The sequence below is a fragment of the Mercenaria mercenaria genome, chromosome 2 (assembly GCF_021730395.1).
Source record: "Mercenaria mercenaria strain notata chromosome 2, MADL_Memer_1, whole genome shotgun sequence".
Classification (NCBI taxonomy): Eukaryota; Metazoa; Mollusca; class Bivalvia; order Venerida; family Veneridae; genus Mercenaria; species Mercenaria mercenaria.
The window spans coordinates 91481804-91503366 of record NC_069362.1 but is presented as its reverse complement, the minus strand read 5'-3'; the positions used below and the strand labels follow the sequence as shown (position 1 = coordinate 91503366).

The 21563-nt window shown below is 34.2% G+C and overlaps 1 protein-coding gene across 1 annotated transcript in view; it reads left to right on the top strand.

The window, feature by feature from the left end:
- The first annotated feature begins 2804 nt into the window (after positions 1–2804).
- Positions 2805–21563, top strand: part of LOC123562365 (axin-1-like) — a 34520-nt gene continuing 15761 nt past the window's right edge. Inside the window, exons 1-6 of the mRNA XM_045355005.2 lie at positions 2805–3064; positions 4130–5097; positions 8206–8343; positions 12476–12578; positions 12904–13053; positions 15308–15966. Of these exons, the coding sequence (XP_045210940.1) occupies positions 4154–5097; positions 8206–8343; positions 12476–12578; positions 12904–13053; positions 15308–15966 (1994 nt within the window). The 5' untranslated portion in view covers positions 2805–3064; positions 4130–4153. The remainder of the gene's footprint in view (positions 3065–4129; positions 5098–8205; positions 8344–12475; positions 12579–12903; positions 13054–15307; positions 15967–21563) is intronic.

The window sequence follows — 21563 nt, the reverse complement described above, 5'->3', positions numbered from 1 at the left end:
TCGACAACATTTCACCAAACTTGGCGGATTCAGCTGAAGCTTTTACTTCATTTAGGCACTTGAGACAAAGCTCAGGTATCTGGGTAGCTCTAGAGTCGCAGAAAGTCTTATTTCATTTATTTGACCGTACCTGGAAGAGTTTTGACCTAGTTCGAGATCCTGCGACTGAAACATATACGAATACTATATATGGACAAGGCTTATCTGGAGTTTCTCTAGAAGCCAGATTAAGGCATTCATAGATGTATGGTTGGGTAAGTATATGCTGAAAACATGTTATGGGTTAATTCTTGTTCATGTCCCTATATGCTGAATACTTACAAGTGTACCATCTATGGATGTGCAGGCAAATGTATCCACATTATAATTTCACTATCAATATAAAAGAAGTGGCCTTGGCAAACTCGTTCATTAGTAACATTTTTTTACCTTAGACAGAAGGGTAAATGTTAAAAAGTTGAAACTTCGAGCTAGTAGGAAGTATATCGAAATTTTTAGTTAATTTAGTACTAATATTCTGCTATAATTATGGTAGATGGATCAGCAGTGTTTAAAAGAAACACTTTGGAGCCCTGCACACACACACACACACACACACACACACACACACACACACACACACAAACGGACACACATAGTTACCCGGTATTCTCCGAACTGTGTTTGGCCTGAAATATCACGCAGTTTGGCACAGAACTGAAGCGAAGGGGAGATTGTCAACTTTTCATCAAACTTACCACGCAGAGATGCACATATACTATCAGAATTTCACGATAATACTACATCAATAAAGTTTGCTTTACACCAGCAAACCGTTGTGATTTTTTTTCTCAGTACGTCAATATTAGTTAACATGTTTGTTTGATTTTCTTCGAGGAGAAAGAAACATTGCACTTCTGTTTAGTATTTGCATGATCACGAAATTTTCTTAAGTGTTACTATTATTACATCTCACTAAAGGCAATATGTGTTGGATTGAGTAGACAATAGTCCTAAGAGGTTTTACTTTTCAGTTGTTTGATCTTCTTTTAACCGTAATATTGAAACAATCGAATGTCTACAATTACATATTCTGTTAGACATCCGTTGAAGCTTTACGTTGCTATAGTTGAAGTGCGTACAATATAGGATCCGCTGTCCGGCGTGTGTGACTAGTGTCGTGTCTAGCGTGTGTGACTAGTGTCGTGTCTAACGTGTGTGACTAATGTCGTGTCTAGCGTGTGTGACTAGTGTCGTGTCCGGCGTGTGTGACTAGTGTCGTGTCTAGCGTGTGTGACTAGTGTCGTGTGTGACTAGTGTCGTTGTCGTGTCTAGGACACTTTACTGCTTTTATTTTTTTGTTTTCGTGACAATTATCAGTTATTTGACTGTCCAAAGCATGTGCTATTTCTACCACTGCAGGTTCGAGTTTATGACGTCCAATCACGTGTGTCTATCCGCTGTGGACCGGATGGTGAAAGTTTCTATTGATATCTAAAATAATGCCCCACGGGACGAGGTGGTGCCTCCCTAGGCTGACATATGACTTAAACTCCTTCTGTTTGTCTTAAGCTCTTATTAAGCCGACAAACTAAAATTAAGATAAGCTCGAAACTCATTAAGAACCAATTTTACATTATGAACAATATTTTTAAGCTGAGATTATATATATTTTTTTTCTTAATCGCACTTAACGTACCCATGCGTGTCCGATTACGAGTATTTCATGCAGGAAACGCATTAGTTTTGTTATGTAATTTGAGAATTGCAATAATCAGGATTATCCAATTGCGACCATCAGTCAATCGCCGTGACGATCGATTTATTTTATTACATCACATCAAACATTTTATCGTGATAGAGTGTCTTATGGTTTACAATCAGGCAGAATTTCTAATATATTGATCTTGAAAGAACGTGTTATAGGTGCTAAAGGCGGCCCTTTGATTAACATAGCGTGAAGTAATCTACAAAGTTCAATTAGATCTCTTATTATACCGCCATCTCTTTGTCATAAGTCTTATGTCAAATCAAACTTCATGATCAAAGCCATTGCACTGGAAGGTTGCCAGTCAATGATAATCAAATTAATATATGTTCCTATTCTTTCTTATATCTAATTTACATATGAAACAACTTTGTAATAAAATAAAAGGTATACAAGTACTTTTCCTTTTTACATTATTTTAATATGTTTAATTCTTCCACAAACACATTTTTTTTTTCGAAAATTAATCGCTTGATTTACAGCCTTTATAGCTAACGTATTAGAAAAAAACTTCAAAGAGCAACATCGGCAAACTATGTAATTTACACGGGTAATAGTATTATCTACAAAGTGAAATATCTCGACAAATAACTTTGAAAGTAACAATCCAGTAAATACCAAAATGCTTTTAAACTATTTGGAATCATCAAAATCACTTATGATTCTTTGACACCAAATGAAAATAATTAGCAAGATTGACGTTTTTGTAGTTAAAAAACTCTAAAGACATTAAAAGATCTTAACTCTCCTTACTTCACAAAGCTTTAGAAGTCATTTATGCGCATTAAAAATATAAGGGGTGCACATTTTGACTAAATTTTTACAGAAGTACACATGCGCAAAATTGTATGCCTTGTTTTCAATTTATTTGGTGAATTACACTTGTTGAAATATAAACGTTCACTGGATAGCATTTATATTTCTAATTCCCGAGAATTGTAAAAAATGTTTCATTTCTACTTTGTTTTATTCAAATCTAACCTACCTCTTGGTAGTGAACTCGTCCAACACAGTTTTCTCAATGTTGGTATTTCCCTCACGCTGATTGGTGCGGTTTAGTTCAAAGGCGTGACGTCATGCTGTAGAAGGATTGTCGGCGGCGGGCATGTGGCTTTGATGTTTTATTTTCAAACTTTACTGAAAAGTGGATTTTGATTTTTGATGATGGCAGTTACATATTAATGTGTTTGACGGATAAATTTTGAAGTTAGTTTGTGTTATTCGCTACTGGATTACACGCCGAAACGACTTTAGTGGCTCTGGCCGATATACGGATATTTGGGGACCCTAAGGGACGTTGGACTTTTCAAGCCACAGGTATATACATGATTAACATACGCATGTCTGCGACATACATTATTATGAAGAGTTTTATATATGACAGAATGTTGTTTCAAATTTCTGATTATTTCATTGTTGTGACTTTCAGCGTCAACAGCCGTGTTGAAAGTTTTGAACGCAATTTCGACTATAAAATGGTCATTTTGGAGGCAATTTCTCCGTGTATTTCAAAGCGCGTGTTATTTATGCATTGTTTTGCCTTATAAATACAAGCTTCATGATAAGTAAATGAAAATCTAATTTAGTTTTCATTTTTGTTGTATGTAAATTGCATTTTGCGAAACATTTCATGTTTTTAACTTAATCGTTTACCTTTGATGTGCCCCTAACAATATACATAGGCTAATGGCGGCCCTCATCTTGATACTTTATCCATTTGTATCAAAATACGCTCTTTTCTGATTTGTAGAATGTATCTTCCTGGTAACCTATTCTTAATAATTGTGTAAAAGTAAGAATTTTAATTTTTGTTTTGCCCACAGCTTTGTAAAATTTGATATTTTGGTGTATAAAACTGTTTTTTCTGCTTCCTTTCATAAATTTAGAATTCATACAAAGGTGGTCGCTGGATTGATTATCAAAGACAAGGTCATAAACTATATAAAACTTGGTACAATGAGAGAACCTAGGCAATAAAACCCTTGCATGCTCATAGTTTCGTGCTTAAAAAAAGACCACTCGATGTCATAAAAATGCAGTAAATGCCCCATTGCTTTGAAGTTCAAAGGAAGAATGCATTCACAAAGTTTTGGTTTATCCTGTATGGCCCTTTGATAGTTTTCAGTGATATGATACGGAAACATTTGCCTTTCAAATTTAGTTGCTCAGTCTATTTTAAATTAATGTGGATGCACACAATTAAAATATGAGTCATTGTGGCTGTAATAATAAATCAAAGAAGCTGATAAAATTTAAAAGCATGTTGGTTTTATGAACAGATAGGATCCAAATAGTGCTATTTTTATATTTTAATAGGATGTATTAAATACACGTGTCAGCTGTAATAACATTTAGTAAATATAGTACTGAATATGTTTTCAGGCATGCTGACCTGTGCTGATAGATATGTCTAGCAAAGTAGACCAGTTTCTGTCCGAAAGTGGAGGCAACAACTTTACAGAGACGGCCCCTAGGCCACCGGTTCCAGGTGAAGAAAATGAGAAGGAAAGCAATGGGGGCATGTCGACGCGAAGTAGTGGCTCACACAAGAGCCAGGTGTCGCACACTTCCGGCAGAAGCATTGGTTCAAACAAGGGGGACATTAATCCTGCCACACCCAGAAAATCTAACATTGACAAAGCTGCTACGAGTAACGTCACTAACGTGTCATGTGGATTTGACGATGAGATGGATGCGCCTCTAGGTTTCGAACCAGAGGGCTCGGCGGCAAATTCACCACCATTTACAGAAAACAGTACCCCTCCATATTTAAAATGGGCTGAAAGTTTACACATTTTATTAGATGATCGCGATGGTGTTCAGTTATTCAAATTGTTTCTTCAACAGGAGGGTATAGGAACATGTTCTGTGGATTTCTGGTTTGCATGTCGAGGATTAAAACTCAAAGCGGAGGGAAGTGAGGAATATTTACAAGTGATTAAAATTATTCATAAGAAATTTATTAAAAGTGATAAATTACCATATGTGGATTTAAATACAAAACGAAAAATTACTGAAAGTATTCAGTCTGGCATGGATGTGAGTATATTTAGTGAGGCTCAAGAACAAGTTGAAAATTACATGAAAAATGACACATATCCATTGTTTTTAAAGTCGGATCTCTACATTCAGTATGTGTCAAAAGAGGGTGAAAGTCCAAAAAGCTCAAACAGTAGTAGTGGGTCAAATAGTGCTAGACCTATGTCCTCGGGTCCTCTGCCCACTTTAAAAGAAGACCAGGAACTTCAACAGGACGACTTTGCTGTTCCATATATAGATGTAGGACCACCTCCAACAAAGACTTCAAACCGCTCATTAAATTGTGATACTAAAAGGCAGGAAGTGTTTAGGTAAGCATATGGTCTACAAATGGAAGCTGTATCCTACCATTCAAAAGTTGTGCCATACAGAAGTGGATACTTTTCTATGATGAGTGATGGATTTATGTAAAATGTTTCAGATGGATTGAAAATCTGTTATGCACCTGTAAATGATCATGGTGGCATAGTTCATTGGTAGATTTTGGTAAAAATTCATTACTCTTGCAAGGTATGGTGATACAGTGAAATAGTGAGGTTGCAAGTCCGGATCTTGTTTACTGTCATTTTGATGGTTACCTTTATTTTATAGAGACCGCCAGCTGTTTGAAAGGCCTACTAGTCTGGTCAAACTGCATGACTGTCCACTGGCTAGCTGGTCCAAAAGTCAATGTCTAATCATAGGGTTTGGAATAGGGTATGGGCTAGTGTATCTTTCAGATTGAAGGGCCTTTGGACTGGTGGGTATTTGGACTATTTAGTCTGTTCATTACCACTACGCTTGGGTATTGGTTTGATGAAGGTTAATGCCTGGTCAGCGGTTACACATGAATGGAGTACTGGAAGTTGTCAGAGTACAAAAAGCTTTTAGGATTAGTGGGTGACATTGTCAGGTGTCTTGTTTACCAGAATCCAAGTCTTTCAATTTTACTGCTTAAATATTCTGATGTTTAATTGTCTGTCAGGCACAATTTATATGCCTCCTCTTTTATTCATGTTTTAAGACATTTGAGCCTTCCCTTGTGGCTTTAAATGGTTTTTCTTCTTCCCATATTTTACAATCTACTGTTACATCATAACAATGTTAACATAATAGATCAAAGTCATCGCTTCACTTTGTTCAAACAAAAACAGCCTTTGAAGTATAATATCATCAAAGGTTTGTGATGCATGTCCTTCTGTCATGACTGGGATGATATCAGATCAACCAGTTAAAGTTACTTTAAGGAAATTAAGAAACAAAAGATTAAGGTGATAGTATTCAGTTATCAAGGATATCTAAAGAGATGAAAACGAATGTAGTTTATGAATTTTTTTTTTCAATCCATTAGATTCTTGGAGAGGCTTTTTAGTTATTTTCAAACTAGTTCTCCAGAGGGTTGGATAAAAAATTTGTGATGTGGGGTTGTTATTTTATTGGTTTTTAGCACTTTTTTTCTTCATAAAAAGTAGATCTCAAGAAAATGTGTTGCAGTGTCCATATTGTAGGACGTTCCAAGATGTCTAGTGACTTGTTCATGTATTAGGGTGGAGTAATAGGGTGCACTTGCTCTGCCTTGCTATAAAAGCTAGCTGATATAGTAGGGTAGTGTAAGTAGTTCTGGTGATTTTGTTTACATCATCATTTAACCTGGGTATGTGGCACACTTTGAATTTTTATCAGAATATGTCACGGTCACCATTGAGAAAGTTATAGTACTTGTCTTATTGTATGAAACCAAATGAGTTTTAAGTTTAAATTCAGTTTATACTTGTGACCCAACAGTATCAGAATTTGTCTCTAAGAATACAGATGTGCACTATGTTCTTCTTCAAAGTTTTGTATCAGTAAGCATGGCTGTTAATATCAGATTTGAGCGGTCTATCTAATCCAGTTGCAAAAGCAGCCGATACCGATGATAAACTTTTACAATTTTTTGTTTGATATAGAGCAAGTTTCTCCTTTTGGTAAACTTCAGTAGTGATACAAGATAGCTTGTTTCCTTCAAAGTATGTATGTGGATTTGATAACCCTAAATCTGGGTAATTCTCCAGTTTTGTAGGAAATGGCACAATGTGCCAGCCATTTTGACATGTGGGTGTGATGTACCTAAGATTATTTCTTGATGGGAGTATGAATGAACTTAAGATTATTAAACTTCTATTCAGTCATTGTCTGGTAGCCCTTCATATGTTTATGGTTTTCATAAGAATGCTTCCATTGTAAATCTTGAGAGCAGTGTCTGCAGGTTATATTGATCGCTTGATTTCCTTTTATTAGACATAGGGGAGAGATACTGGTTTCTGTAGCAAAATTGTTACGAATTTCCATGTTTTCTGGTCATAAATATGAGGTTTTACATCAATATTTGAACACTGAAGATCTGTACTTTTAGTGTGCATGAACCAGCTAATTCATAAACATTGATTTTCTCTCCTATCTACGATCTTGCAGTCATTCTTCAGAAAATAAAATGTTTCTCTTCCATATAGTGCTAACACTTCACCCCCTTTCTCCAGTTTGCTTTACATATCATCATATTAAAAACATTTCCTGAGAATGGATTCCCTCAGAAGATGTTTTGATGTTCATGGTTTTTAGATTGGTATGTACATATGGAGGTTTTCAAGAGTTTTCTTATCGCTTTCATCAATTTGCTCTGTGCCTACTTCAAACAGGATTCTCTCTACAAGAAACACTTAGGATTCTAATGTCTGTTTTCATAACAGCTGCAGTTTTCGTGTAGATTTCAAAGCCTTGTCTTGGTAACTTAGACTAGGAACGGCCAGCCTGCTTTAGTGTTAATTTGCTCTGATCTATTCTATGAATGAAAAAGACTAGCAATAAATGTTTTTAACATACGGTTTGTTTCTGCAATATTGTGTTTGAAAATCAAATGGCCTTGGGGCTATCAGGGTAATCCCTTTTAAGTTATTGAAGTTGTCATTAATGACACCAGTTTGTTGTATTTTAAATTGTTATTGTACTGTTGAGATCAAAGGGAAGTTGAGGGGCCAGATGGTGGCCCCAGGCAGTGTTGATTGGTCAGCTCATCTGTCATAGTCAGTGTTCTGATGATCAGCTGCCGTAGATCTAGTGGCCAGTTGGTCAGTTCAGGTAGATTGTTTTTCAGATAAATAATTACAGTGATAATGCAAGGTGTTAATAGTATATAGGATTATTGGCTGTAATAAAAGGATTCTTTGATGTTTATTGCCATGTGTTAGTAAAAAGTTTATGATAATTATCACCTTGTGGCTATTTCCAGTATTGGGAGTATTTTTTTCTGGTCAATTTGTTAGCAGTTTTGTTTGGATTTTAACACACTATATTATGTTTCACCAGCGCCATGGCATGTTTTGTATGCGACAATGTCTGTGTGTATTTGGATAGATTTTATGATTAGATCATAACTTAATGTGACTTTTTGTGGCTTTCAGCGCACCTTACAATGTTCGGCCTGTACCATACCATGTTTCGTATGCGCCAGTGTCCGCCCAAGACAGCGAGATTCAGTCAATATCCTCCAGTCAGGATGCTCTTACAGACGATACACGTTCGTTGACAGACAGTAGCGTGTAAGTGTCTTCTTGCTTAATAATATTTTTTTGATTTAGTTTTTAAGTCAGCAGCACATTGGTAGGCCAAACTTACTGAAAGAGTAAGGTAGTCCTTGATAATGTATGGCTGTCTGTTCAATGAGATGAATACGTCTCTAGGTTTTGCACATATTTACCCTCTTCCTTTATAGAAGTGGGGGTCATCATTTAAATCATCATTAACATTATAGGATGTTATTAAGTGCTTTACAAAATACTAATATACGTTTTTGACTTTCAAATGTATACATTTTAGAACATTAAGAATACATAAAATTTGCTAACCTCCGAATAATTTCTATTTCATTATATTTACCCCCTTTACCTGAATTCAGATATAATCTAGATTTGATTAATGTTTTTTATTCAGAAGATCTCAACAAACCAATATGGGTTAAAATGTTAAAATTGCGAAAACAGCGCTATCTTAACAGCATACCTAACCATAGATTATTACTGTTAAATTAAATACCTTTCAGTGGTAAAAAGCTGGAGGAAAATTTTATGAATGACCAAATTACATTTCCTGAATACATGATTAACCCAGCTTTACAAATATGGTCGTTTGCATGTACATAACATTGAATTGTGTATACAAAAGGTTAAAGAAAACGTTATCGCATTTAAAAAGATTTGGCCAAGTTTAACTTTCAGTAAAGGTAACCAAAGTACACTTTAATTAAGGTAAGCTTTTTACCCTCGGCAAATGGTACAATGTATAAAGGTTTTGATTAGTAAGAAACATGCCACCTTCCCTTCAACAAAAGTTGAAAACTTAATCAAAAAATTATCCTTAGTTAAATAGCACAAGAGGCCAAAATTCTTCAGCAGGAATGTTGGATGAGGAGGTGATGTAAAATCATTGGTACTACTTTTTGTTAAGATTGCGATTTGAGCAGTTGCTAGAGCTCTGTGTACTTGACTAGAATAAATACTGGATCATTTATCCTTTGTTATAATTGAGTTAATAATAAAGTGGTAACACATGATTCAGTGGTGTATACCAGGTATAAGGAAACCATTGAGTGATGACAGTAAAGTGTCCCAATAACTACCAACATTTGCTAAAGTGCATGCAGGCATGACAAAATTGCCTGGAGGCGTGCCATTAACTTGCCTTTGATCTCTTTGGTGGAAACTGTTAGATCTTTTGTACATACCTGACTTGTAAAGCGACCCTCAAGGTAAACCAGTGAAGGAGAGCTGCTTAATGTTTTAACGATAAGAACAGTAATTACAGAATTAAAAAGATATGTTTTAGTGGTGGAATTCCTGTCTGGGACAAAAAAAGATCAAACCTCAAATTATCTTGATCAGAATGTTTATCAGTAAATGCGATTACATGTTAAATCAAGAATACCTGATCAGTTCATACAGAATACTGTTGCATAAATTTTACATTTTTTTCTCACTTAAGGAAGACTATTTCTATATAATTATGTTATGTACTCTTTGTCCAAAGAGAAATGGTGTGATTTAGTTCAGTTTTTGTTGAAATTGATTATAAAGTGATTGAACCCATGTCCAGTTGAATAGCTGAGCCTTGCGCCGGCACCTTATAGATTGTTTTGTGTCACAGGGTGAGTGGAAAACTGTTGTAACTCCTTTATGTAGTTCGAGTTACGACAGTTCCTGATGAACCCTCAATTTATAACTAAATAAAGCATTTTGGGATTGCAGCATTGTTAGTATTATGCACTGTATATATCACTTCATGTTAATGGTAACTTTGAAGAGAGAACATGTTTACTGTCGCATACCTGCCCCGATTCATTCAAGTACAAATCTTGAACTTCTGTTATAAAATTGCCCCAACGAAGATATGAAATTTTTCAATTAAAGCTGCCCCAATGTTGGACAGACAATGAGATTTAGTTAATATGTGTACATAGTTAGGTTACCACGTAATCACACTCTTGACAAGACATTTCTTGTGATATCCCTATTTAAAGCTTTCGTATATCTTTTTCATATATTACACTGAAGCGCAATTTGTTCAAATTGTAAATTAAAGTTGTTTCTGCTTGAGAGGAAATTTAAATTAACATTTGATAGTAAACTTTTCGCTGATGATATATAGCATTCTTTATGACTTCTTTTTAACATTTGAATGATCATAGCGTAGGAAATATTAATTTGCTATGCAATATTATGTGAAGAGATTTTTTTCTCTCTTGAAAAGTTTTTTTACGAAATTGAAACATACAAAATTAAACTAGGATATGACAAATGAAACAAGGTTTAAACGAGGGCACGAATATTAAATTTGCTTTGAAAATATTTATGCCCATTTAAAAGTATAATTTATCACATTCCAGTATTAAATTAACATTTATTTTAGTGTGGGCAGTATTACATTTTGAAAGGTCTCTGAAATTAAGACTTTGAAAAGTATGAAAATGGAGCTAAGAGAAAAGAGTTTGATAGAAGCTCAAGGAATTGCATGAGGGCAACGCAGCCTGTCACGACTTTCCTGTCTGCCGTACTTGAGTCTTACTTAAATATTACATAATTCTGTGAATCTTAGAACAAAACAAAGGCTTTGTTAATAAAATGTTGCAATGCCAGGTAAAAAGACCTCAGTTAACTTAAATATCTTCTATTGTCGAAGTGGATTTTTCATGAAATATTTGGGTCATATAAGGCTTAGTTGAGCAAGAATATTAAAAATGTACAAGTAGATTTTGGGTTGAAAAGGCAGAAGCCTTTAGCCTGCTGGTGTCAAGTGATTTTGCCTTTGCGACCAGTGTAGACAAAGATCAGCCTGGTCTGGCAGGTCTGCACAGTTCGCTATTCAGTCAGTAAATTTTCAGTGAACACACCTTTGAATAATAAGTTGTACTGCCCAAATTGAATGATGGTCCAGTCCACTGTAGAAATATAGCAGTGTAAAGGTTAAGAAGCAGAGTGTCTTGCCAAATCACATCCTTCATATTTTATACAGTGTGAAGAAATGTGAATACATGAATTTAAGTCCCAACATTTATGGTGAAATTAATGTAGAAATTGCGCAGTTAGCAATTAAAATTCCAAACAATTCATATAGTTGTATCGTATAGATGTATCTGCAAGTTGCAGATTGCAAACAAGGATATAAAAATATTTTCATGGTTGTTTTATCCAGGAAATTTTGATAACCGCCCAGAGTTAAAAGAGAAATGAAAGTATAAAACCCAGTGAAAAGTCCATTAAAGTTTCACAAAACAATAAAAATTTAATGCCAATGAATATTTGATTTTTATAGCGGGAAATTGCAATTTACATTATGAGACGCATTGATTGTTATTCTCAACTCACAGACTCCAGCAGAGATGAGTTTCTCGGAAAAATTTTGTATTAAAGATGCTTTTAACAATCATCCATGGATTAGGCAACTAATGACGTCTAACTTTCCATACTTACCTAAAAACTCAATTTGCAAATTCAATTAATGTAAAGTTAATGTTACGAAAGCTGCATCTGATGTGTTTAGCAGGCAACTGCTTGAGGTAGAGCACCTGTGTTTTGCGCTATAACAGAAGTTACGCTAGCATTAAATCGTGTTGATATTAAGAGGCATTATATCTAATACAATACTTAACAAGATACTTTCATTCGTTTTACAGAGGATTGGGGTAGTTTTGTTAAATTGAAAACAGTTGCAACATACGGTATACTTCTCCAAGTTGTAGAAATGCATCTTGGAATCGTATTAATAGGCACAGTATGCACTTAACGTCGGTACCAGTGCCATATTATAAAGAACTGGTTTGCAGCAAAATATTTCATCACAAGTGCGAGTCAGTTACAATTCAAAAAGCTATAGGGTGGGGTAAGTAATGGTTGGTGCTTACCACAAAAACAATATGATTTTGTAGCTAATGCTAGTATAGATCATGAATTCAGCACTTGGCTATTTTTGCTTATAAATGTGCTTGTTGCTTAGATACTGACAACAATTTAAACTGAGAGTTTGCTGGTAAGGAAAAAAGGCTGAAGGACATTGTTAAATATTATAATATAGAGTATTGCTTTGTCTAGTGATACAGCCATGAATGTTGCGTTTAAGAATAAGATGGGCATTGAGGTCAGGGAACAGTATTTAAAAGATGGACTTTATTTCTTTTTGTAGAGATGGCCATTCATACAGAGAATCAAGGAAACACAAAAGTTATATGAAGGCTATGAAAAGACGTGCTGGCAATAACAGAGAATATGGTCATAATTTTATTCCAGTAAGTTATTATATGTTATCATTCGATGTAAAATGTTATTAATAAAATTCAATGTCTGATGGAAAACCACAATTTATGCCAAATTGTCATCCTTGGGGCAAGACATTTGGCAGTTTTCTCAATTGGGCCAAAGATTTGTTGCCAAATTAGAAAATTTATCTGCAACTTTCTTACCCGTGTTTGTCCTAGAACACCCTTTGAATGAAGAAGTATTGAACTTTTTTTGGGGGGGAAAGGGGGCCAGTATCTACCCATAATGTACGGTAGATTGACTGCCTAATATAAGCCAGCAGATAGTCATGTGTGATTTTTTGCCCTTTTTCAGAGAACTGAAAGAGCACCAAAAGATCGTAATATTGCAGAGGTTGACTGCAAAAAGTTTGCCCAGATGCTTATAGAGAAACTGCTGCAAGTGCAGAAGGAAAGAGAGAAAGAAGAACGGGTAAAAATTTCGCTCAGCCAGGTTATGAATAAGGTGAGTTTGCTGCACAACAAAGAGTATTTACAAAATAGGTCCCTAGAGACATGTACTGTCTCTGGCACATTTTTGTCTATCACATTTAATTTTACAGATATGCTCGCCCGCTTAGCTCAGTAGGGAGAGTGCAGATCTACGGATCGCGGGGTTGTGAGTTCAATCCCCAGGCGAAGCGTATGTTCTCTGTGATGATTTGATAAAAGACATTGTGTCTGAAATCATTCATTCTCCACTTCTGATTCATGTAGGGAAGTTGGTAGTTACTTGCGGAGAACTGGTTTGTACTGGTACTACAGAATCCAGGAACACGGGTTAGGCTAACTGCCCACTGTTACATAACTGAAATACTGTTAAACCCAAAACAAACAAACAAACTTTACAGATTAAATACTTGTCAGTTAGCAGCATTTGACAAAGAATTTAGGAGAAAGCCCACTGTTTCGTTTTGTAAAATCTAACAAGATTATTTAATGTAAACATGAACAAGTACTCAGTCTTTTTGTAATTCTTTGTTAAAAAAAGGTCACCTGTTCTAAAGCTGTAAGTGCTGAACCTGTGACGGAGGAGAATGATCTAAAAGATGCTTAATTGATATTCATATCCTCTCTATAATATGTATGCCTTATTTTCTGTCTTACATATCCATACTATGCAGAATATGCTGAATATATTTAATAATAGGAATGTGCTATTTGATGTTGATTAGTATTCATTCAAAGCATACCTGTACATTGATTGAATATGTTAATAAACTGTATACATACCATACAATTAATATTTTTAGCAGGTCGGTTATAAGCCAGGGTTTTTGATAGAAAATGAAACCTGGTTTTGTAGACCATTCAATGCTTTTGTTATAAAAACTGCATAATCTGCATAACAAAGCTTGTTTTTGATGTCTCTTTGTAATGTGGTTGTCAAAAATTCAGTTATTTTATATCTTAGATAACCTCTGATAATACTGTGTAACTTTTATCAAGTTTTTAGTCTTCAAACCAGTGTAAAGCAGAAATACCTTTTGATAAAAGTTCAAACTGATGTGTTACAGATAAAAAATGACCAGTGTTTTTTACTTTGATACACCATTGTTAACATACCAGCCATTTCATTTAATTATCCCCCCTCTATTCATTTCAAACATTTATTTGAATTTTGATATAAAAGGGAAAAATAGTCATTAAGTCTTCAAAGATAAAGCAATCCCATGTGTTGGTGAAATGACTTTGATCGTTTGCCATTTAGCTTATAGCTAATAGAACATCATTAATAAAAATTGGAAACTTTTTGATCTGTCTCTATGCTTTGATGTGGAAGAAAATTGATCAGTAATAAAGCATGGCCATTCACAATGGATATTTTAGCAATGTCCATCTAAATCTATCAATTGACTGATGTTGTTTTTGTATACCAACGGATCATTTTCTATACCAGCATTAATAAAAGATTTTGTCTCTGTTGTAGAAGGGTATAAACTATGCATTTAACTTTTATACTTTTCTAACAAGTTTTGTATCAAAAGTATCAAACACTTTCTGAATTCGACATCAAAATGTTAAAACAATCCAGCGGCGAGTCCCAAAGGGACTATAGGTCTTTGTTGTAATCTTTTGTAAAGATTATTTGCAAGTACTTCTGGGTATTGTGATTTCCATTTGTGTTCCTGTAGTCAAAGGCCTAAAAGCTTGACAAGTTCGCTTTGTAAAATGACCTAAAGTTTCTAGTCAAAGGGAATTAGCAATGCTGCCTAGCAGTGATCTCTGTAATGTAGTGGGCTTCAAAGTTGGTCTGGCCAGCTGAAGGGGAATTTGAGAGTTTTGATCTGTCATTTTCTGGAACTAGTTTGAATGCGAACTCTCATTGGAGATTTCTGTTTAATCTTGCAAGATAAAATCGTCAAAGAAAAGGAGAAAATCAATAGTCAGAGTAGGAGCTTATCATTTTACAAAGTCCCTTTACTTTGATGATTGTGTGGCTGAGAATTAATTCCATTTCATCAGTCTTATTCCCAGCTTGATGGCAAGAACAACTTATTGTTGTTTTTTTTAAAGAAATTAACAGAAATTGCATCAAAATACCACCCAGATGGATTGATCGGATCAAGTGATAATTGTGGAAGTTAAATAAGAAAAATGCATTTCATATATAATATGTATGATACTGAGATTGTATAGACTGGATTGAAATCAAAATAGTTATGACTTTTTCTGAAAATTACAAGATATTGAGATATTTGTTAAATTTGTTATTGCAGAGTGATATCAATGACACACTTGATAAATCGTGTGTGTCAGCGACATCATCAAAGAACAATACTACCTCCACCTCTCTTGTGCCTTTACTCACATCATCTGTCATAGATGAAGAAAATGCAGACTCTATCCTTGAAGAGCATTGTTCACGAATATGGGAACGTTCAGCGCAGCAGACACCAAGTCGGTCGCCTGGACGACACTCGCCCAGGTCTAAGTCACCCGACAGATTTCGAAAAAGTTTATCTCAAAGTCATCCTCATTCTGGCACATCAAGTATGCCAACGACTTTACATTCAAAACCATTATCTAAGAAACGGGGAGAGTTTTATTCCATGTCGTCATTCGATAGTGGTATGGGAGAGGACCTTAATAAGTGTTCAGTTGAAACTCATAAACATATTCATCATCATCATCACCATCATCATAATGAGAGAGGACGTAAATCGAAACATAAGTTAGAACAGCAAGCACAGCAGCATAGTATGATGTGTTGGAGTGATGGAACGCCGCGACCTCATAGTTCTAGTGGAACGAGACAAAAGACTGGTAGTCGGACTCATTCTGATGCGTGTAGTAATTTAGATAGTGGAATTAGTATGGTTGAATCAGTTGGTCAGCCGCAAGCAGATATTTCGATGTCAGATCCATCAAGAACTAAGTAAGTACTAACCTACATCTCATTTATTGTTATATGTCTTATTGTACAAAGTACAGAATAGAAGGACATTTTTGGAGTGCCTCTTTCTGTAAATACAATTATTTATCACTCCGTGATCAGTATATATGAATTTTCTTTAGTGGCATCCACAGTTTGTGCATTTATTTTCATTTGACATGCTAAATCCTACATGTTAAAATGAAAATCAATGGCACTTTTTTTCTGCTGTACATTGCACATAATTGAAACTTGTTAAGGCAGTCCAAATGCTCGTAACATTGAGATGATTAGTTTTCTAGCACAGACACTGAACAGTAAGTTTTATATTGATCTTCCACTTTAATTCTGGTTCAAATCGAGAAAGTAGGATTATGCATGTTTCAGTAGCATTTTCTTAGGGCTCGTTGCATAAAATGATGTAATAGGGTCTGCAGCAGGATAAAGACTGATTCTTTGGTCATATGTAACTTGCATACAAAAGAAATTTAGAAACAGATCTACTTTATAAATTTTCAAACTTTGAGGAGCTATAAATCTATAATTTTTTTTGGAAAACTGAATGTGCATTGTTTAAACATAGTTCTCCTGCTTTTTCACAACAACGTGAGTTTTTCAAGTGTTCTTTCCTCTAGTCTGTGATGACCAATTTTAATAGGCTTTCTTGGGACTGAAATGCTCAAAGAGTGCTTTTATCAATTATATTAAGAGACTAATAAAGTACCTTTGAGGTATAAAATGTTGATGTGTATGTTTTAAATAACCTTCTGTTACACAAAGTAAACCAAATGCCTGCTTAAACTTTTGTTTTATCAGTTGAAGTGCAATTCTAACTTTATTACTTAACAAATAAGCTTTTGCGGAAAAGAATCTTTTTGATGTGGCCTTTCATCTAGTTTTGAATAAATTTTCGATGTAACCTTTTACTTAAGCAAACATTATTCAATAAAATGAATTATAAAATGCTCAACAGAATAAATTAGGTTGCCTCTGAAAGGTCGTTTAGAAATACACTTTAAACCCATACTTCGAAAAGCAACATTCTGGTCTGTATAAAAGTTTGGTTCACTGTTATTGATAACATACAATGATTCATATTCACATTTAAACCATATGTTTGAAATCTGTTTTTAAAAATTCTCAGAAATGGTAACTTGTAGTTTTTGCCAGCGGCCTGGTTTAGCCATTAATTACAGACAGAGATCTTTGGTTGGATCATAACAGGATCAGGAAAAGTAGAACAATAACTCTGTGTGTGTGTAGATTGTTACCGATTTAGCTCAAAACTGTTATACATAATGTAATTACCATTTAACTATGTCACCAAGACTTGAAAAAAGAAAAACACTTGAATTGATTAGTTGAGGTCTAAAGTAATTAACATATATACAGTGTTAAAGAATTTTTATGTTTTCTCGCATGATGGATTACAGGAGACTAAACCAAGTTGTATCACTTACTGTCTGTAATTTGCATTTTGTAAACAAAGGCTAAACTGCAGTAAAAATATGCGTTATTCAACCCGAAAACATTGTTAAATGCAGTACTTTAGAAATTTGAGTCATTTGGCTGAAATATAGAAGTTTAAGTATTGAGAACTTGTACACTGTAACCTGTAGTTAATTGAACATGAATGACATATAATTACACAGATCCGATTTCAAAGGACTTAATGTTTAGGCCCGAGGAAGGAGGCTTGAAAGTTTGCCCATAAAAGCTGAATTTTAAGTAGGGACGGAATCTTTACTTTAGCGCATTGTGGTTTCCTTTGTGTTTAACATGCTACAGCAATATCGGTGTAACCTAACATTTTTACCACTGCAATATTAACTGTATTAGCTTAGGGATATATTTGTGTTTCTCTGATAAAATGGAGTTCCCTGTCGCTTGTAAAAACACCAATTAGAGCCAATTTAAATTCATTACCAGATCAGATTCCAACCCAAATAATATCAAATTCACCAAATGATAAAGTAGGTTCAAAGTTTTTTTTACAATATGCTTTATCTACAGTACATTTTATTGAAAGGAATGAGAGAAAAAAACACAACATGCACTGAAAATCATAAAGAGAGGAGGGAAGAAAATCAGGGAAATAAACCCAGTAAAAAATGTTTGTTAAAAGTCTTTGTCCTGGTAGATGGTATTTACAGAGAAGAAGATCAAAAAGCATGAGTGTTGCAAGTCGGATCATCTCACTGTTTTCATGCTGTGTTTGTATGCTGGGAGAGAAGTTCTCTTGGCAATAAAGTCTCCTGAAAAAACATGGGCTGCCTTTGAGGTGGGATTGCTCTTTGAAACATGAAAATCTGATGTTTCCATCAAAGAAGTGCTCATTAATTGAAGAGATTTGCGAGCCTTTCATCTTTTATCATGCACAATTTGCATTACAGTGAAAAAATCAATCCTGGCTAGGTTTACTCATGTGATGCTGCATGGCATTAATCACACAGAATGGAAATATTAAATTGAAAAATCATATGCCAAATTCATGGGGTGATATTTATCCCCTTTATTCAACTAAAATCTAGTAATTGTATGTTTATGAGTGTGAAATGGAGAGAGAAAGAAATTAAATATTCAAAAGTTTTGAGGCAACTCCTGTGCATTTTCAGCAATCTTTAACATCTATTATAGTATGCTAGGGGCTTTCTACTAAAATCTTTTGCAAGCATGTTAATTATTTCTGTTGTGTGATTTGTTGAAAGTCTTTAATGTTTAATCAGCAGACAGATTTTTATTGTAGAAAGGAAAAAAATCCCAAACTTCAAAGAGTCCATATATATGTATTAAGGAAAAAAAAGAAGCATGCAGTTTCTTCGGAGAAGAAAGAATGCACATGAAGGAATTGTTTACGTGTATCAAAATTACAGAAATGGTTCAGAACGCTATCTTTACAAAAGCAGTTACAGGGTTAGCTAATACGATAAGAAAAATAAAACAGACCCACATGAATTCCAACATAATTTTATGTACAAATGTCTGTTTTGAAATTAATATCTCCTCGCATCATGTGTGGTAGAAGTACTGAATTTCAACAAATGCGCTAAAGAATTTAATAGCATTCAAAACCTGTAAAATTGTAATACAGACTAAAGGTTGACCAAAAAAATAAAGACCGTATCAGATTGAAATTCTAGATGAACTTGACTTGTTTTCTTTCGTAAGCTTAGAGAGTATGTAAAGCTTTGAGAGTACATAAAATAAAAAGGGTAGACATATTTAAATACTCTGTTTGTAGGTTATCTGCATTTTGAAAGCCTGTAATCTTAACGTTTGAAATTTTTGTTTATGTCACTGTGATATTAAATTTTTTTAGAGTAAATGTAAAATGATCAATTTGTTTGAATAATTATCAAAGGATAGATAAAAGGAACCAAACAGGGTTAGATTAAAAATTTCAAACCACTAAAACATTTCAGTTAAGGCTTGATCATTTTTGAAATTATGTATGTGGATGTGCTATTTACCATAGCCTGCTAAATTTCTAATATGGGCTGGCCCATCATTCAATTTGTGCAGTACCACTTATTATTCAAAGGGGTGTTCAATGAAAATTTACTGACTGAATAGCGAACAGTGCAGACCATGATCAGACTGCACAGATATGCAGGCTTGGTCTGCACTGGTTGCAAAGGCAGAATTACTTGCCGCCAGCATGCTAAAGGTGAACTAATTCACATAATTTCGACCAAAGAAGGGTGCTCTTTGATAACATATCTGTTGAGAAAAAGAAAAAGAAAAAAAGAGGTCATGTTTGGTTTAAGATGTGCTCTGTATTTCATTTTGTGAGGGTAAGTTATTCCAAAGTAGACTCAGATTTTACAAGTTAACTGTTGATGCAATTTTCAATTTTCTTTCCATTAAATTATCTCTTACACATAACCAAATTATTTTGAAAGTGGAGATTTTATTTCTACAGTAATTGAAATAAAAAGCATGAGGTTAAAAATACCTAGGATATCTTTGAAGTAAGTACTGACAAGAGCTCCATTGAAATGATTCAGTAATTTGAATGACTTTTGAATACCATATAGAGAATTTCAATATCAGTTATTTAAAAAATATTTTTATTTGTTCTGCTTTTTGAGTGCAGTATAGATCGTCTTTACTGGAGAAAATTGCCGTATGTGCTGTTCCGTGTGTGTGCAAGGAGACCAACCAGTATCTTGTGAAACATTGTTGGCTTCAAATTTACAAACTTTACATTTAATAATTTTCGGAAATGACGTCTGGCTTGCATTGCATTGCATTTCTGGATTGTGATTTCTTTTGTGTTTTATGTTACCAGATGCAGGGAGCTTATGTTCCTGAACAATAAAATGGAAAAATAATTCCAATATACGTACTTAAATTCTGAGTCATTTGAGTTTAATGGCATATATTCCTGTTTAGAAATGATTATAAATTGCTGTTCTGTTCTAAAGATTGAAGAGATTCTAGTAAGAGGGAAAAGAGAATTGAAAATTTTATGAGTTTTCCTGTGATTTACTGGTCTTAAATTGCACAAAGCTAAAGTTGTCGCTTAAAGAAGGTTTTTAATTTGCCCAGTTGTCATTTTTAGAGTGATTTTAATTAGAAGAGTCTAGGTAAATGCCTTAAAGTCTCAATAATGAGATGTTAAAAGCATTCATCTTACACTTGCTGCAATAATTTATGTGACAGTTTCAAATGACAGCTATGTTGCCACTTTCTTGGTGTAGCATTTCAGGACTAAAGTATTTCAAGTGTTCAGGGAATTGATACAGGGAAAATGCAGTATAGTAGAACATATTTCATTGTGAATTCGAAATACTTTTAAAGTTGGTAAATATATAATGGAAATACATTCAAACTGGTCTGTAGAACCACTCTTTGGGAAAACTTTAAATAAAAAAAATCTCCTTGTAAAAAAGTTGTCTCTAATTGTACAACAAAGAGAAATGTTATCCTGATTTTAGAAGTGGTCTTTAAGTACTGGTTTCACTGTAATGCTGAAATAAAGCACGCCAAAAGAACTTAAGTTTCATTGTTCATTTATATTCAGCCAAACTGTTGGACTTAAATAAAGAGGATAAAACAGTTTTGCATTAAGACATCAATTTATAACCCTTTCAGGTAACTGCAGTTTCACGTAACTGCAGAAAAAAATGATAATCAGATCATAAATTTTCTTGTATAATTAGTGTGCATATTTCAAATTAAATAATTACAAGAAAAGAATGGTAAAAATCTGTTGCTCAGGTGATTCAGAGATCATAAATAGTTAGCATAAAAAAGAATATTAAGAGTACATGGATTCAGCATTAATGAATTACCACTTGCAACTGCAAGTGCATCTGTTTTTATTGCGTCAACAGTTTATTGACTTTGATGTTTAATGAAAAACGTATTTCGATAATTAGCTGTTTGCAGCATAATATTATTAAGAATAAATACGGGTTGGTATGGGTTTTACCTTATGGGGTTTCTGTATTTTATTGTTTAATCTGAGTGCATGTGTCAATAGAAGACAAGGACAATATTAAATTAATGAAAATTGAGAAAGAACTGTCATCAGGTTTCTTTAAATTATCAAACTACAAAAGAAATTAATGAGTAAAACAAGACACTTTAGATTA